Genomic DNA, 19762 nt, shown 5'->3' on the forward strand with positions numbered 1-19762 from the left:
CTAGTGTAAATATACTATTACTAACACAATCGAAGACAATGTATTACAAGTCAGACAACCTTAAGTACATGTGCTGCTATGTGCTCTGCTTATTAGCATCTTTCATTTTAAGCCTCCCAAGGTGTTTTATACCTATATGCAGAATATGTATCATTCCCATAAGATTAGTAGTAACCAACCTATATCAGCATATCGCATAACATCTGAACATCAGAATAAGAAAAAACAAACAGCAACATAAATGCATTTTAAGTATTACCACTTAGGCCTTGGCTACACTTACCCGGTAGTTCGGCGGCGAGCGATCGAACTTCTGGGTTCGACTTATCGCGTCTAGTCTGGACGCGATAAGTCGAACCCGGAAGTGCTCGCCGTCGACTGCGGTACTCCAGCTCGGCGAGAGGAGTACCACGGAGTCGACGGGGGAGCCTGCCTGCCGAGTGTGGACCAAGGTAAGTTCGAACTAAGGTACTTCGAACTTCAGCTACGTTATTCACGTAGCTGAAGTTCCGTACCTTAGTTCGAATTAGGGGGTTAGTGTAGACCTGGCCTTAGAAAACTGAAACAAGCCCTCATTCTGGTGTTCAGCTGTTTTGCAATGTGCCAGTTGCTCATTCTCTACCCCAAAGTTACTGTTATATAGCAGTAATGTGCATGCTGTGTGTAGGAAAGGTCCTGATTCTGCAAATGAATCTGAGTGAACAGACCCTTAAGCCCAGGCAGACCCCCCCCAAAGACCTGAACTGGGGCCTGTTCCTGTATGTCTCTTTACTAGAGCTTCTAGTTTGCCAATGCTGCATACAATAGGTGTAAAGTCTGAATATGCAACAGTAATATAACCAGTAATCGCTTATGTGACAACAAACATGAAAATTCTTTTAGATGATTGCCTCAGGGCAGCTTCATCTTGTCTACACTGGGATTTCTGACACTTGTGTAGCTGCACCATGCAAACCCCTACTCTAGACAATTTATACCGTACAGTTTACTTTAATTTGAAACTGAAGCGAACTTCCTCAGATCAGATCTACACTAGGGATCTGTACCAATTAAGCTATACTAGAAACTGAAATCCTAACAATAACAATTTTTATTGGTCTTGTACAGAACCAAATACTCTGTCAGTGCAGAGCAAATAAATAATAAAAACTGATTATCTTGTAGAGCCACGCATTTGTAATATTCTTTTTTATAAGAAAGGTTAGCAACCCTGAGTTTAGTGAGACCAGAGGGACCCTTATATTTCATTTCTAATGACTATTTTCAGAGGGCTTGGCTTTGCAGCCCAATGGGGCACACAAGCATAGTTACAGTACAGCTAAACACAACAAAGATTCACTAGCTATGCCCCAAACCCTAGTTTTGGCTGTTGCATTAAAATACCAAAGAAATATTAAGGAGAGTAGGATTTTTTTTTGCAGGGGAGGAAGAGGGGAAGGCAGAGCAATGAGAATGAAGGCAGGCAAGAAGGGGAAATGGTTTGAAGAGAGAATTTAAGGCTATGCTGGTTTCTTTATTGAAAAACATCCCAACAGTGGCTCTGGAGAGCTCCTCTTCTTTCCCCTGCAGCTCAGGCACCACAGCACTACACAGAGTAATTTGGTGTACTAGGAAGTTTGCATTGTGGTAGCAGTTCATCATTATCCTCATAGGGTATGTCAGTTTACTACATGTTTACAGTGCAGTTTTAGCTGTCCAAGGACACAAGGAGGGTGAGGTAATATCTTTTATTGGCTCAATGTCTGTTGGTGAAAGAGACAAGCTTTCAAGCTATACAGAGTTCTTCTACAGGTCTGGAAAAGGCACTCAGAGTGTCACAGCTAAATACAAGGTGGAACAGATGTCAAACTGCAGTGTCGGCAGCAATGCACCCCACCTATTAAACTGACTGAATTGTACTTAAGGGGTATTCTCTAGAAGCCATTCCTACTGTGATAGAAGAGAAACTGAAGCTAGATGTGTGGTGTTATGAGTTACGCTGAAAGAGGGTGGCTAATGAACCTCTCTCTAATTGCATATAGGACACTTATTAATAATTGCCAATGTTTAAAAAGGCGCCTTTACATGTTTACCCTGAAATCAGGTCACCTCTATGGAGCAGAATCCAATGAAAGAAATTGAACTCAGTATTGATCATTGCAAGGTGCAATGTTGACAAGATAAACAGATGTCTATTTTATCTAAATTTAGCATTTTTTTATCAAAGTACTTTACAAGCACTCCCTTATCCTAGAGAAATAAAGTCCTAGCAACTCCTCTGGAGTAGGCCCATATTTGTTTCCCCTCTTCAAGACAGGGAAAGTCTGTTTCCCAAAGTCAGAGAGGGTCTGTGTCTAGAATGAATATGAGTGTGCCAGCATCCAGGGCTGTGCTCAGACCATGCTCCTCTTCCCTACTTTGCACTTAGGGTTTGTACACACTACCACTTATGTTGGTATAACTTATGTCCCACAGGAGTGTGAATAAGCCAGCTCTCTCCTGTCAGCATACAGTGTCTTCACCCCATGCGCTAGAGTGGCACAGTTGCATCAGTGCAGCTGCACGGCTTTTAGTGTACACTATCCCTAAGTGGCAGCCCATTCCACGTGTCAAAAGAAAACCCAGGGGCGGAGTGGAACAGTCACTTCACAGCGCACTCTTTATAACTGGAGGTATGGGGAGTTGAAGGCTGACAGGCACCGAGACAATGGGAAACTGCCACCATGTCAGTGTGCCTGAGTGACACCTGGGAATCCGACAGGTGCCAACCGGGCCGCATGCTGGCAGACGGTGCGGTTGGCCATGTCCCCGGCTTGCGGACACCCCCTCCCACGCACCACAGGGGGATAAAGTGGGCGATACCCCGGCTATGGACACAGGTGTGAGTCCGCAGGGCAGACACCGCGGCGTGTGTGTAGACGGGGGAGAGGAGCGGGCACCCCGGCTCTAGAACATCGTGGGAGGGGGGTGCGGGAGCGGAGCCCACAAGCGGAGCAGGCCCCACCGAACCGCGAGCTCCCCGCCTGGCTGCGGGCTCGGAGCCCCGGGGGAGGCTGCCGCTCACCTGCTTCAGCTCTTCTGGGTCTCCCTTCAGCGGGACGGGCGCCCCTAAGTCGCTTCCCGCGGCGGGGCCCGCTTCGGCACAGGCTCCCCGGGGCGGGGGGGCCCCCGTGCCCTCCATTGGCTCTGTCCTCGCAGCCAGCCCGGCCCCGGCGGGGGCAGGCTGCCGCAGAACCGAAAGGAGCGTGAGGCCGCGGCTGCCACTAGCTGCCCAAGAAGCGGAGGGGAAGGGGGAACGGAAATCTCGCAGAGAAGGATCCTTCTCGCGGGACTTGCCGAGAGCGTCTGGTTACAGCCGCTGCCGCAGCCCTTGTGTACGCTCGCGGCTCGCCAACGTGTTTGGGCACGTGCGTGTCCGCGCGCCGCGCACGGGGGCTTCCGCTAAGGCTCCACTGTGGGGGCTGGCTTGTTTCATGGCCGTGCTTGTGACCCTCATAAAATTAACAGCAATGAATCCGTGGCATGTTGGGGTGCGTGGAACTGGCGCCCGGGCAAAGCGTGCAGCAGCCATCCAAAAAGCTAAGCGAGTGTTAGAGGTCATTAGGAAAGGGATAGTAAGAAAATAGCATAAAGCCAGAAATCCATGGCAAGCCCACACTGAGTCCTGTGTAGCGTTCTGTCCCATCTAGACAGAGCTCTATTAGACCTGGGGAAAGTACAGAGAAGGGCAAGACAAATGATTGGGGTATGGAACAGCTTCTGTATGAGGTGAGTTTAAAAACACTGGGACTGTTCAGTTTAGAAAAGAGATGACTAAGGGGGGATATGACAGCTATAAAATCATGAATGGTATGGAGAAAGTGAAGAGGGAAGTGTTATTTACCCCTTCACATATCACAAGAACCAAGTGTCACCCAATAAAATTAATAGGCAGCAGGTTTAAAACAAACAAAAAGAAGTACTTCTTGAACTTGTTGATGGGGTTGATGTGAAGGCCAAAAGTATACGTGGGTTCAAAAAAGAATTAGATAAGTTAATGGAGGGTAGGTCCATCAGTGGCTTCTAGCCAGAATGGTTAGAGATACAACCCCATGCTCTGAATCATCCTAAACCTGTGGGGGCCAGCAGCAGGGACTGGACAACAGAGGATAGATCATTTGATAATTGCCCTGTTCAGTTCATTCCCTCTGAAATATCTGGCACCAGCTACTGCTAGAAGACAGGATATTGGGCTAGATCAGGGATGGGCAAACTTTTTGGCCCGAGGGCCGCATCTGGGAATAAAAATGTGTTTGGCGGGTCATGAATGCTCACAAAATTGGGGTTGATGTGTGGGAGGGGGTGAGGGCTCCAGCTGGGGGCGCAGGCTCTGGGGTGGGGCTGGGGATGAGGGGTTTGGGTGGAGGAGAGTGCGCCGGGCTGGGATTGAGGGGTTTGGAGGGTGGGAGGGGGAACAGGGCTGGGGCAGGGGGTTGGGCCACGGGAAGAGGCTCAGGGGTGCAGGCTCCAGGCGGCACTTACCTCATGCGGCTCCCGGAAACAGCGGCATGTCCCTTCTCCAGCTCATATGTGGAGGTGCAGCCAGGCAGTTCTGCATATTGCCTGTCCACAGGCATCATCTCTGCAGCTCCCATTGGCTACGGTTCCTGGCCAGTGGGAGCTGCGGGGACGGCATTTGGGGTGGGGGCAATGTGTGGAGCGGAGCCCTTGGCTGTCCCTATGCGTAGGAGCCGGAGGGAGGAAATGCCGCTGCTTCCCGGAGCTGCGTGGAGCAGCCCTCGACCCTGCTTCCCAGCTGGAGTATCGGAGCGGAGCAAGCCTCAGCCCCCACTCTCCAGCGAGAGCTCGAGGACCAGATTAAAACAGCTGGCGGGCCAGATGTGGCCCACGGGCCATAGTTTGCTCACCCCGGGCTAGATGGTCTATTGGTCCAACCCAATATAGCTATTCTTATGTTCTTAGAGTAAGCTATCTCCATGAGCTTCTTTAATATTAAGACTAATGGCATCCAAATTATTGCTTTGATCTGTAATTACCAGACATTCTTTAGCAGATGCTTACAGTACTCCTGACTAGTCAGTTTAACTTGTGTTGAAGACTAAAGCCTAGAGGTATGTTTGGTAGTATAATTTAAAATTGAGTGACAGCTTTTTTGACACCTGGATGAGCTTAGGTAGTTACCTACAAATGACAGATTTTTGCACTTTTATTTACATTTTCTCTTTAGTTAATGCAGTTGTTATTCACACATCTCACTATCCAGGTGTGTTCTTTTGTTAGCTAATTAGTAAGATGAGATGTAGAATATGAAAGCACCAGGAGCTTTGGCCCAGAATCTCAAAGGTATTTAGGCATGCAACTCTCATTAAAATAAATGGTAGTAAGCTGTCTAAATACTTTTGAGGATCTGGACATTTGTTCTTGCCTGCAACAAATGGCTTGCGATGCTCCGAACTATTCATATTTAGTGTCGGTTATTTCTTGCTGCATTTGCCACCATGGCATTTAATTCCCTTTAAAGTTAGACTAACCTGTCCACATTTTATAAAACAAGCCAGCATCATCTAAAATGCAAATGTCATTCTCTGATCAGTTTATAAGAAGATAAGGACAAGTGTTGTCTAATCTCTAGATTAGTCAGGACTTCTGGGTTCTACCTACAGTTGTGCCAAAACTCAGTATGTGACCTTTAGGAAATACTTCACCTCTCTATGCCTCCTTTCTCTATCTGTAAAATGGGCAAAGCAGCCCTAGTATTCAGTTGACTGTTATTCTTCACTTCCCTTCACAAAAATTGTTGTGAAGTGTTGCTAAACAAAAGAAAATGGCTGCCATGTCCACCTCAGAGTGAGTGAGGGCCAACAAGATGAAGTGATCCCACTGTTTACGGATTCTTTCCAGAGAGAGATGCTGCAGATTATATCCCACTGTCATCTGACAATTTCACCATTTGTTACGTTGAATTTCTCATTGACAGCTCTTTCTTTGTAACCTGATTTGTGCCCTATGATCTCACGGGGCTGTTTTCAGCAGACAGAGCCAACTAATGACAAGTTTGCTACATTTGTTCCCCAAGGATTTACTGGGGAGGATTTAATAGACTTCTGAAGTATCAGTGAAAGAAAGAAATATCTAATACTTATCTTAATATCTCTTTATCTAATTGCTAGGGGAACTAGTGTTTTTCATTTAAAATAAAGATAGTGGAAATTCTAATTATTTATAAAAACTAGAATTTTAAACAAAGCATTTATTTATTGTTAGCTTTAGAGACTGTTTATAATATCTAATGTTAATGACAGTTGCTCCACTATTTGTGAGGTTCTATCAGCTCTTCCACTGTAAATCCCATCTTGAATGCATATGGAATATTTGCCATAAAAATTAATTCCATGATGAATCTTGCATATAGATCTTATATGATAGGCGCAGTTTCTATTTACATAGTTCAGAGGGCAAATCCCAATGTTCCCCATTCACCCAGTTTTATTAGGTCTCGCTACAGTTTCTGTAGAATCATCTCTAGCCTTGATTAATCTAAATGATTTTATATTTGCAAATTTTATCACCTCACTGATCACTCCGTTCTTCAGCTCATCTAGAGCAATTTAATTAGGTCAAGAAGATATTGTGGATTTCATGTTATGGGAACCCTTTAACACATTATGGGCTATATGTATGCAAACCTTCACTCATGGTGGGTGGGTAGGGGGAAGAAGTGGTTCAGAGGAGCTCAGCACCAAATGGAAAATATGGAGGAAGGAAGGTTAGTTTTGTGGCTAGGGTACCAGACTAGGATCAATTCCTGACTCTGCCATAGACTTCATTAAAGATAATTAACTATCAGACATTCTGCGGCATAATCAGAATGTAGCCCAGGCTGCAACTTCAAAGTGATGTGTGTATAGCTATTTTCAGAGCGCTAGTGCCAGCCCACTAACCCGAATCTGTTAACTCCCAGATGGGAGGCTTACTCCAAATGTTGTGTAGACATACCATTACATTCATTAATGTTTGGGAGGTGCTCAGATACTGGCAAGATAGAGACAATATAAGTTATCTAGATAGGCAGAAGCATTCTTACTGCATCTGCCAAATTACTGGTGGGATAGTACACAGCAGGATCTGCATTAACCTTTAACAGAGCCATGTGTTTTCCTCCCAACTCTGGTTCAGCTCCCTTAGCAGGCCTTACTGAATGGGCATGGTTCTGCTCCCTTCATCTTTGACGGTCTAGTGCTGCTGCTGGTAGACGTTTCTTGTCCTTGCACGAGTGCAAAGACTGAAATTGTAACACACATCATCCATCAAGGCTGTAAGCAGCAGGGAGAAGGTTCCTTTCACCCATCCACTCTTTGTGGACCTGTGCAGGCCAGCCACAATCTTGCCTTCAGTATTCTCACTACAGATGGGCAAATGTATTTTTTGCTTTTTTTTGGCTTTGACGTGTAGGAAATTTATTTTAATTTATGTTTTTATTTTGTAATGGAAAAGAACCTAAATGAATATTTTGTGTTTCCATTACCTGGCTGGAATTAAGCCATGTTAATGATGGTGATGATTATTAATGTAAAACTATCATATTTTCAATGGGTGATTTCTCTTTTTTAACTACTGTGGAACATGTTAAACTTATTATCTTGTTTGCTTAGGATTCTTGTAATTTTAGTTGCCTAGTTGAATCTTTTACTTTAACAACTGATAATATATATTGATTCCTGTATTCCTTTTAATATACAAGTGGTGCTCAGCATTGGCCTAACACACTCCCATAGAAATCAGATTTAAATGGGAGCAGAGTTTCGCCAAGAGTGAGTGCCTTTGAAAACCTACATTTGTATCTCATTGGCTGGCATTATTGTTTTAATCATTCCTGTATTTCAGAAGCAAGCTGTACAATGTACTAATTTTGTTAGATGAATAAATCTGGCTTCCAAATAGCTTGTTTTAGGAAATGGTTTCTGAAAGAAATTGAGATCGTAAGGATTATTTAAGATCTGGCAAATGTAACTAGTTTCTTAGAAGGTTTTTCATGGACAGATGTTTCAAGATTGAGTGTAAGCAATATATACCAGTAGGTGGTGCAAACTGCTTCTGTTTAAGCTCAAAATGTAATTTAAAATTGTATCATGAATAGCTTCACCATAAAAACAATATTGTAATTTGTTTGCTCATTTTATATAGTTTAGTTTTAACTTCACAGAAAATGCATTTCCTACACAAATGTCATTTTGTTGGCCTCTCCTTCCTTTTGTGGAACAAAACATTCCTTGCTAATGTGGTCATCTCAGAGGTTACAAAATAAATGGGGACATGGGGAGAGAGGTTAGAGAAATGTTGGGTCATTGTGAAGCATGCGAGGAAATACTGCTCTATGTTTGGTTACATGTTTTCTGGAAAGGATATATTTTAATTGAATACTCAAGAATAACATTGTTTAAATACATGTCTATGGCAGGGGAGGCACAGTGAGTTTATTAATGAAAATGAAATTATTATTCGTATTAAATTAATATATTAGCTTTTATCCTGCAGAGACCTGCATTGTATTATTATTTAGATTGTGTGAATTGACTTTCGTGATCTCCATGTTTCTCAGAGTAGACATTTGTCGGCATAATGAAATCATAATTGAGCACAATGTAAAGTTTAGAAAGAAACCTCCGTATCCATAACTAGGATGCTGGGGGGCATGGGGGGATAAAGAATAAACAGGCCTTAAGATATCTCTATTAGGTTTTACACAAGGCCCACTGATTGCTGTAGAGGTGGAGAATATTAGGGCTTGATCCAAAGCCCAATTAAGTCAATGGTAGTCTTTCTATTGACTTCAGTGGGCATAAGATCTGGCCCTTATTGAATTCTATGGCATTGTCCAGCCAGAGTGAATGAGTTCAATAAGCTAGAGAGTTCTTTACATTTATGTTGAGTCTAGAGATAGATTCTTGACAGTCTTTTGTGGGTGTATTAGAAGTAGATGACATAGGGAGTCTTTTCCCACAGTACATTCATATATGACAAAGGGACTGTGCTTCTGATAGCTCTTCCTGAGCACAAAAGGAGATGTGGCTAGTGCACTTAATGAACCCCCAAGGCCCGTAAATTAGTGAGGTCAACCTCTCTTGTGAGCCTGGAGAAAGGAGCCCATATTGCACTGTTCTGCAGCAGGCATAAGCTGTGCTGTTTCAGTCATCCTGACTGCATTTGCCTTGTGCAGACAGAATTTCTCAAAGCACCACTCTCACCAACACAACTTCAAGGAACAAGAGCATAATTCTGCCATATATTTCATGTTATAGCAGTCTCGGATGATGACCCAGCACATGTTCTTTTTAAGAACACTTTCACAGCAGATTTGACAAAACACAAAGAAGGTACCAATGTGAGATTTCTAAAAATAGCTACAGCACTCGACCCAACGTTTAAGAATCTAAAGTGCCATCCAAAATCTGAGAAGGATGAGGTGTAGAGCATGCTTTCAGAAGTCTTTAAAGAGCAACATTCTGATGCGGAAACTAGAGAACCTGAACCACCAAAAAAGAAAATCAACCTTCCGCTTGTGGCATCTGACTCAGTTGATGAAAATGAACATGGATTATGCCACACTGATTTGGATTGGTATCGAGCAGAATCTGTCATCAGCATGGATGCATGTCCTCTGGAATGGTGGTTGAAGCATGAAGGGACATGAATCTTTAGCGCATCTGGCACGTAAATATCTTGCAACGCCAGCTGCAACAGTGCCATGCGAACGCCTGTTCTCACTCTCAGGTGACATTGTAAACAAGAAGTGGGCAGCATTATCACCTGCAAATTGTAACCAAACTGCTTTGTCTAAGCGATTGGCTGAACAAGTAGTAGTACTGAAGGACTTATAGGTTCTAAAGTTTTACATTGTTTTATTTTTGAATGCAGTTATTTGTTTGTACATAAGTCTACATTTGTAAGTTCAACTTTCATGATAAAGAGATTGCACAATAGTACTTGTATGAGGTGAATTGAAAAATACTATTTCTTTTGTTTTTTACAGTACAAATCTTTGTAATAAAAATAAATATAAAGTAAGCCCTGTACACTTTGTATTGTAACTTTGTGTTGTAATTGAAATCAATATATTTGAAAATGTAGAAAACATCCAAAAATATTTAAATAAATTCTATTCTGTTATTAACAGCGGGATTAATCACGATTAATATTTTTAATCCTGCAATTAATCGTGATTAATTTTTTAATCGCTTGACAGCTCTACTTAAAAATATAATTTTCCTGATTTCATCGATTTATGGATTCCAAAGCCAGAAGGGACCATTGTGATCTTCTAGCCTGCCCTCCTGTACAACACAGGCCATAGAACTTCTGAATTCCTAGAGCATATTCTTGAGAAAAATATCCAGTCTTGATTTAAATATTGTCAGTGATAGAGAATCTATCATAACCCTTGGTAAATTGTTCCAGTGATTAATTACCCTCACTGTCAAAAAATTACACCTTATTTCCGGTCTGAATTTGTCTAGTTTCAATGTCCAGCCATTGGATTATGTTATACCTTTTTCTTCTAGACTGAAGAGTACATTATTAAATATTTGTTCCCCATATAGATTATTTTAGATTGTAATCAAGTCATCCGTTAACCTTCTCTTTGTTAAACTAATTAGAATGCGCTCTTTGAGTTTGTTAGTGTGCAGCATGTTTTCTAATCCTTTAATCATTCTCGTAGCTCTTCTCTGAACTCTCTCCGATATATCAATTTATTTCCTTGCTCGGTGTCTTGTTTTCATGACATACTGTGTCTGATGTGTAATGTGTTACCAATAATACAGCACTAATGGATAAGTGAACTCTAATTGCTCCCCTATAAAGGATAGCTCTAAACAAGTATTACAAATATTTCAGAAAGATACTGAGGCCTGGTCTACACTAGGAGGTTATGTCGAATTTAGCAGCGTTAAATCGAATTAACCCTGCACCCGTCCACACAACGAAGCTATTTAGTTCGACATAGAGGTCTCTTAAATTCGATTTCTGTACTCCTCCCCAACGAGGGGAGTAGCGCTAAATTCGACATGGCCATGTCGAATTAGGGTAGGTGTGGATGGAAATCGATGCTAATAGCTCCGGGAGCTATCCCACAGTGCACCACTCTGTTGACACTCTGGACAGCAGTCCGAGCTCGGATGCTCTGACCAGCCACACAGGAAAAGCCCCGGGAAAATTTGAATTCCTTTTCCTGTCTGGGCAGTTTGAATCTCATTTCCTGTTTGGACATCGTGGCGAGCTCAGCAGCACTGACAACGATGCAGAGTTCTCCAGCAGAGGTGACCATGCAATCTCAGAATAGAAAGAGGGCCCCAGCATGGACCGATCGGGAAGTCTTGGATCTGATCGCTGTGTGGGGCGATGAGACCGTGCTTTCGGAGCTGCGATCAAAAAGACGGAATGCAAAAATCTACGAGAAGATCTCAAAAGCCATGACGGAGAGAGGATACAGCCGGGATGCAACTCAGTGCCGCGTGAAAATCAAGGAGCTGAGACAAGCGTACCAGAAGACCAAAGAGTCAAACGGACGCTCCGGATCCCAGCCCCAGACATGCCGTTTCTACGAGGCACTGCATTCCATTCTAGGTGCGGCCGCCACCACTACCCCACCACTGACCGTGGACTCTGAGGATGGGATATTGTCAACGGCCGCTTCCTCTGAGATGTTAGCGGACGGGGAAGATGAGGAAGGTGAGGAGGAGGACGAGGCAGTCGACAGCGCTTATGACGCTGATTTCCCAGACAGCCAGGATCTCTTCATCACCCTCACAGAGATCCCCTACCAACCGTCCCCAGGCGTTAATCCTGACCCTGAATCAGGGGAAGGATCAGTCGGTAAGTGTTTTAAACATGTAAACATTTATTTTAAACAGAACAGGAATATTATCAATGGGTTTTTCATGATTTGTTTGCCCTAGGCGCTTATCGTTTTAGTCCTTGGCAGTGCAACTACTGCAAAAGAATCTAACAATGTCCGGTTTATCATGATTAGTTTGCCCTAGGCGCTCTACTTTTTAGTCCTTGCCAGTGCAGCTACTGGAAAAGAAGGTCTATATGTACGGGGATAGAGCAGAAATCCTCATGGGACATCTCCACGAAGCTCTCCTGGAGGTAATTGGAAAGCCTTTGCATGAGGTTCCTGGGGAGAGCGGCCTTATTGTATCCTCCGTAGTAGGAAACTTTTCCTCACCAGGCTATCATCAAGTACTCTGGGATCATTGCCTTGCAGAGCACGGCGGCATACGGGCCTGGTTTTTGCTGGCTTTCACGCAGCATGCGTTCTTTCTCGGTCTCCGAAATTCTCAGCAGAGTGATGTCGGTATTGGTGACCTGCTTAGAATTAGGGGAATGTTACTATTGGGACTGCTTGCCTGTTCCTTTACAGAACTCTCACCGGTGGTTTACAGCCACGCGGTGGAGGCGGGAGAGGGGCAGCATACAGGGATCTTTCCCGGGGACAGCCGCGAGGGGGTGGGAAAGGGGCAGAGTTCATGCTTGCCGGATTGCCGGCAGCAGGAACTGGCCAACGATAGGAGCATTGCTTTAAACGTGAAAGGAGGGCACAGCTATAATTTAAGTTTTAAGCAGCCAAAAGTCTACGGCTTACCATGTCAGCCTGCTACCCGAATTCCGCTGTCCTGCCCCGGTTGTCTGATCTCCACTGCAAGACCCGAGGCACTGAATGCGAAGGCCGAAAATTCGATCTTGTCCTGAGTGCGCATGTGATAGGTACTGTGCATGGTCTTGTTCACAGAGAAAGACTATGTTCATTGTTCACAATAAATTATCTTTGTGAGGAATTCACTCCCTTTTTCCCATCCCACAGCTGCGAATGTCTCCCGACCTACCATGCCATCCCTCTCGCAGAGGCTGGCGCAGATTAGGCGGAGAAAGAAAAGGACACGGGACGACATGTTCTCAGAACTTATGGGCTGCTCCCGAGCCGAGTCGGCACAGCAGACCCAGTGGAGGGAGAACATGTCTCAATACCAGCGAGCACACAGCGAACAGGAGGAGAGGTGGCAGCAGGAAGACCAGCAGGCGACTCAAACACTGCTTGGACTAATGAGGGAGCAAACAGACACGCTCCGGCGCCTTGTGGATGTTCTGCAGGACTGGAGGCAGGAGGACAGAGCCCTGCTGCAGTCTATCTCTAACCGCCATCCCCTGCCACAAAGTCCCATACCCCCCTCACCCAAAGTCCAAAGAAGGAGGGGCGGCAGGTGCCTTGAAAACTGTCACTCCACCCCTGCAGACTGCTCAAGTACCAGAAGGCTCTCATTCCCAAAAATTTGATAAGTCCTTTCCTTCCCGCTTCACCCAAGCCCCCGTCCCAGTTTTATCCCCTAACTGTGTAGTTGTTAATAAAAGATACGTTTCTGTTAATTACTGTATCCATCATGTTCTTTTAGGGGAGACTGTGTTTGAAGGGGAGTAGGGGGGTTGGTAATTGGAGAGGACAGTCACCTTTACCAGGGTACAGACACGGGGGCAGGTTCAGCAGAAGGTCACACACACATTGCAGTCACTAGGCACCCTGGTCAGTCTGGGAGGTGGTTTTCATGTTCTGTTGGGGGGGGGGGCGGATAGAGATCTTATGCAGTGGTCCTTGTCCTGGATCACAGAGCCACGCAGCAGGGGATCTGTAACCGTCCTCCCCCGCCACAAAGTCACATAGCCCCCACACACAGAGTCCCGAAAAGGAGGGGTGGCAGGCTCCGTTGAAACAACCAGTCCACCACTGCGGACCACTCTATTAGCAGAAGCCTGTCATTCCTCGAGTTTAGAAGCTTTCTTTCCATCAGTACGCCCGCTCCCCACCACAGTATGCGTCCCACTTTCAACACTACCGCGAAATGCGTAATAAAGAAAACGGTGTTCATTAACAAAGTTCCATGTCTTTTATTTTTAAACATGTGTTGGAAGGGGGGGACGGGGTGAATGGGGTATGTAGCTGGAGAGGATAGTCAACAGTAAGTAGTGGGTAAAGAAATGGGGGCAGCTTCAGCTTCTCTTTAAACAAACGTAATAGTCACAGGTTACCCTGCTCACTGAGGAACCTAACTTTCAAAGCCTCCCGGATGCACAGCGCGTCCCGCTGGGCTCTTCTAATCACACGGCTGGCTGGCTGGCGTAATCAGCAACCAGGCTATTCGCCTCAACCTCCCATCCCGCCATAAAGGTCTCCCCCTTGCTCTCACACAGATTGTGGAGCACACAGCAAGCTGCAATAACAATGGGGATATTGGTTTCGCTGAGATCAGTAAGATTCCCCATCTCCCCTTGAGATGTCCAAAAGCACACTCCATCACCATTCTGCACTTGCTCAGCCGGTAGTTGAAAAGTTCATTTGCACTGTCCAGGGCGCCTTTATAGGGCTTCATGAGCCAGGGTATTAGCGGATAGGCTGGGTCCCCGAGGATCACTTTAGGCATCTCCACATCCCCAACAGTTATTTTGTGGAAGTAAATACCTTCCTGCAGCCGTCTAAACAGACCAGAGTTCCTGAAAACACGAGCGTCATGAACCTTGCCCGGCCATCCTACGTTGATGTTGTTAAAACGTCCCCTATGGTCCACCAGTGCTTGCAGCACCATTGAAAAGTAGCCCTTTCGGTTAATGTACTGGCTGGCGTGGTGGTCCGGTCCCAGGATAGGGATTTGAGTTTCATCTATAGCCCCACCGCAGTTTGGGAATCCCATCATGGCAAAGCCATCTATGATGACCTGGACGTTTCCAAGGGTCACTACCTTTGACAGCAGTAGCTCAATGATTGCGTTGGCTACTTGCATCACAGCAACCCCCACGGTAGATTTCCCGACGCCAAAGTGATTCGCGACTGACCGGTAGCTGTCTGGTGTTGCAAGCTTCCAGAGGGCTATGGCCACTCTCTTCTGGACAGTCAGGGCTGCTCGCATCCGGGTGTCCTTGCGCTTCAGGGCAGGGGACAGCAACTCACAACGTTCAAGGAAAGTTCCCTTCCACATACGAAAGTTTCACAGCCACTGTGATTCATCCCAGACTTGCAGCACTATGCGGTCCCACCAGTCCGTGCTTGTTTCCCGGGCCCAGAATCACCGTTCCACAGCATCAACATGACCCATTGTGACCATGATGTTCACTGCGCGGGGTCCCGTGCTTTGCCAGAGGTCTGTGCCACTCTCAGACTTCATGTCCACACCACGCTGCCGTAGCCTCCTCTCCCGATTTCTCAGCATCTGCCTCTGGAAAAGGTGGATGATAAGCTGTGAGGTGTTGACAACGGCCATAACTGCAGCGCTGGTCGCAGCGGGCTCCATGCTCGCAGTGTTGTGGCGTCCGCGCTGTCACTCACCAGAAAAGTGCGCGAACTGATTGCCTGCCGGCGCTTTCAGGGAGGGAGGGTGGGAGTGACGGTTGGATGATGACAGTTACCCAAAACCACACTCGACACATTTTTTTCCCCAACAGGCACAGGGGGCTCGACCCAGAATTCCAATGGGCAGCGGGAACTGTGGGATAGGTGCCCACAGTGCACCGCTTCCAATGTCGATGCTTGCCCCGTTAGTGTGGACTCACAAAGTCGAATTACTGTCCTTAGTGTGGATACACACGTTCAACTTTGTAATATCGATTCCACATATTCGATTTAAGTACAATCGAAATACCCTCCTAGTGTAGAAATACCCTGAGACAACATAAGTGAACTTAGAACTATTAAGACTGAAAATCTCATACACAGCTATAGTATAGAGCCTTCCCTTACTCTGTTTTCTTTATTACTATTATTTATATTTCCTATAATATAAACCATAACGTTTTACAACTTCCATCCTTCAACATTCAAGCCCCCATCTACAAAATCTAAATCTTGCTGTGCTAGAGTGTGTGGTAGTACGAAGACAGAGAGAGAAAGCATTAATGTGGAAATGGTGGTGTCATGTCTCCTTGGCCACTATAAATATAATAGATTCACACTTACTGGCTAAACTAGACAAATGATTTTTAACAGCTTCTTCTTTCTTACATTAACTGCTGCAATAGAAGCATGGAGCAGCGAAAGAGCTGTCAAAACCCTAGAACAGCCTGAAGATATGGGGCCTGTTCTCTTATTTACACCCAGGTAAATTGAGAGTGTCTCCATTGAGGTCAATGGAATTACACTAGCGTAAATCAGATGTGATTGAGAAGAGGAACAAGCCTAACGTTTGAGCACAAGCAAATCCACTATATGCACAGTGTGAGGGAATACAGGAGAAACAATTTCTAATGTCCTAAGGAATGGGTGGAAAGTCCAATCCCAGCTCCCTTAAAACAAAACAAAACAAAACATTTAAATTTTAGCACTAAAACTGTAAGAGTGGTCTGGCACACCCCTTCTAAGTATTAGAGTGGAAAAATTAATGTCATAATCAGCAACAACAAAATGATAGAAAAGAGTACAAATCAATGTACAAAGGGCTAACACTTGATTCATCACAAATGGTTTTGATTTCTACTTGCTAGTTTGCCTGCCAAAAGATCCCGTGGTAGACTTTATGAAATATAAGAAGCCTGATTCAGACCAATATAATAACAATAGAATAATCCAGCTCATGGATAGTCCTTGACAACATTCAGAAGGAGAGTAGCAAAGAAAGCTAAGTAAAAGAGGACTCAAAGAAAGAGAGGGTATCGTGTGATACAAAGGAAGTCATAAGATGGTCCAGCTGTAGTGCGCAGCATAAAAATGTCATGGTAAGAAGAAGAGAAGAGGCAAAAGATGACATTCTGACCTCAGGTTCTCCAGTGTAACTCTGGAGTACTACCTTAAAATCAGTAGACCCGCACCCAATTTACACCAGTTTAATTAAAATCATATAGGTTTTTGCGTTTAATTTCTTTGGTTTTATAGTACAGACCCGTTTACGCACGGATGTCAGGAGTCAAGCCGTCATGACCGCTTGTTAACTGACCACGGGTAAAGAGGGCCATGCTGTAATATCTTAAGATATCTATATATACATGTATAATTATCTAGGATTACATACATATTCACAGCGTCTCTAATACTGCAGGCCTATCTGTTAATGGCACTTTGCAACAATATAACTTCAAATGTGTAATCTAATAAAAACATTATTATTACTACACAGAGGTGAAAGTAACTCAGGACACTTACCGGTACGGGTCGGGAGTGGCTCTGGACCCTGGAAGGGGCAGGGCCTTGGGCGGAAGGGGCGGGGCTAGGAGTCAGCATCCCCCAGCCAGCCCTTCCAGGCCGCCTGGTCCGCACCGCCTGGAGTTCCCATGGCGATTTAAAGGGCCCAGAGCTCCGGACACAGCTGCTGCGGTAGCGGCGTCCGGAGCCACAGGTCCTTTTAAATCGCTGGCCCCGGGGCAGCTGCTCCCTTTCCCCCCCTCCCCTCCGTCGGCGGCCAAGGGGGGGAAAAAGGGACAGGGACCTTAAAGCGCTGCAGGGTCCTTTGCTGTGGCAGCGCTTTAACGTTGCTGCGGCCCCCTCCCCCCGTCGTCGGCCCAGCGCTGCCGCGGCAAAGGACCATCCTTAAAGCGCTGTCGCAGCAAAGGACCATCCTTAAAGTGCAGTAAAGACATACAACATGTTTCTGCTCCGCACTTCCTGTCGATTTCTATGTCAGTGAGTTAGTAAGCAAATCTGTAGCGCTTCATAGCAAGTTCCTGTACCGCTCACTAACAAGTCTTGCTGTTAAATAGGTAGCACTGGGAGGCATGGCGCTACCGTGTGTTAAGCAGATTTGCACGTAAATGGGTCTGTACTGTAGTTGGAATATGATCTGAACTCAGATACAATCACCTTACACTCCACTATTTTCTTTCTCTCTGTATTTAGAAACATCATAACTTAATAATTTAAAAGACTGATGAAAGATGTACGTCCAATATAGAATTCTTATTGACCTGTTATCTTGCATTGTAGTTGCATTGTAGTTGTTGCAATGTTTGGATCATATTCTGCCATCAGAAATTCACATATAATTCTGTGTGTGCCAAATCCTGGTCTCCTTAATGTTAACAGCAAACTCTCAAGATTTGGTTATTGACTTCAGTGAGATTTACACAGATGTATTTGAGGACTGAACTGGACTCTTTCTATACATCTGCATCTCTAATTATGAAGGGTTTTCCTTTAGAGTATAATTTTAGAATTGAAGGTTTTGGTACCAGAAATCACCAATTTCACAAGAGGGATCTTCTTGTTGCATAAATTCTGCTATATGGTATGAATAATTTGTTTTTTAAAGAAAATATAGTGCCCATGAAAGGTTACGTTCCAAAAGGACAAGAAACTGAGGTTCTTTCTTTTTCCATTTTTAACACTTACAGCACAGGCAGTGGCAGTACAAGACCACCTTTGCAATGTCTCACAACCCTATTTTTCATAGCTTACCAGTGATGAGCATTTGTTCATTATCCTTAGCTTCCAAGACTGGCATTGTCACAAGGGTGCATCTCATGCCTCTTTTACTTAGTGAGTTTTGTAATGAGTGTCTGCCCATGATTAACTTATACAAGCTTTGCCAGAGTTGTAGTTTTCCAGTAAATTGAGTGACATTTTAAAAGCAGCTGCAGGCTTTTGTTTTTATTCACAGGTTTAAACGCAGATGGCATGATATGGACCTATGGATTTTGGGGATGCCTGCCTCGAGTTGCCTAAACAAAAATAATGAGCTAATCAGGCCATCCTGAGTCATCCATGGTAGAATTAGAGCCATTAGAGTTGACTGGCAATTTGCTTGAGGGACCCACATTGGGTGGTGGAGCTACTGACTGGATGGGGAAGCCAGCCACTGCTTAATATTGTTAAATTGTTTTACCATTTCAGCAGGCTTTTTTCTATACTTTTAGCAACATTACCAAGGTACATTTTCACAAGAAGTAATGCAATTGTTTGTTATAGCTTTCAACGTAGAATGGCAGGCTAATATGTTAAGTAAGGAACAAATGTCATACAGTAATGAAAGGATATTGTATTTTGACTATAACTTTAAAACTGTGTATCACATAAATTCAGTTTTATGAAGAGCACAATAAAAATTTCATTCTGTCAAAATCAATGATGGAAAACAAGATGTGTTTGTACATTGCAGATCTATTTTAAATAAATTTGCACTAAAGAAAAAGAAAATAGGAAAGTAGATTCGGGAAGGTTTAAATTCAATTTGTAGCGCACAAAGTATTCTTAAAAGTTTCAAATAAATGGGAGAATGTTTAGATAAATCTTTTAAACAGTTGGTTAAACAATAAATAAAGCTTCACATACACATACATAAAAAAATGTTGGAGAACAGTGAAAGAAAATTTTCAGATCTAAGATGTGGTGTTATCTAAATAAGATAAAAATGCATCTCCCCATTTGACTCACGGTTATAATAATAATAATCTCAAAATCACTAAAATCCTATTAATGTTAATTTTCACAGTGTTGATCTCTGGTTATATGCTCACCTGCACTTAACTAAATTGTTAAGTTCATAACTTAATTATTCCATTGTTCATATGGACATTTATAATCTAACTTGAAAACTTTTCCTACAATTGTTCTAAAAGCAGTGGTGGTTCAAAATATTGTTTATTTCCTTCCTAGTCGCTTGAACTGGTAAGATGTTGAGTATGATGAAAACCTCCTTACTGGGTGCTGAGTATTTATTTAGGTCCTGATCTTGCAAAAATGTATGCACATGCTTGACTACGCACAATGACATAATCTCATCATTTTAATCACAAGATTTGTGATATTTGATGTTTT

General features: G+C 44.2%; 2 protein-coding genes across 5 annotated transcripts in view; one reads left to right on the top strand and one right to left on the bottom strand.

Annotated features, from left to right (window-relative positions):
* EDRF1 (erythroid differentiation regulatory factor 1) overlaps positions 1–3315 on the bottom strand; it is a 46028-nt gene extending 42713 nt beyond the window's left edge. Inside the window, exon 1 of one of the 4 annotated variants that reach the window (XM_065552256.1) lies at positions 3044–3314. In XM_065552256.1, coding sequence (XP_065408328.1) covers positions 3044–3160 — 117 coding nt within the window. In that variant the 5' untranslated portion in view covers positions 3161–3314. Of the gene's footprint in view, positions 1–3043 lie in introns of all 4 variants that reach the window. The other 3 variants (XM_042855385.2, XM_065552257.1, XM_065552255.1) reach the window with 3 other exon arrangements.
* The window catches only part of TEX36 (testis expressed 36), a 28478-nt gene continuing 11250 nt past the window's right edge, over positions 2535–19762 (top strand). The window contains exon 1 of the mRNA XM_065552258.1: positions 2535–2858. Within this exon, the coding sequence (XP_065408330.1) occupies positions 2703–2858 (156 nt within the window). The 5' untranslated portion in view covers positions 2535–2702. The remainder of the gene's footprint in view (positions 2859–19762) is intronic.

This window comes from Chrysemys picta, chromosome 7 (assembly GCF_011386835.1).
Source record: "Chrysemys picta bellii isolate R12L10 chromosome 7, ASM1138683v2, whole genome shotgun sequence".
Lineage (NCBI taxonomy): Eukaryota > Metazoa > Chordata > Testudines > Emydidae > Chrysemys > Chrysemys picta.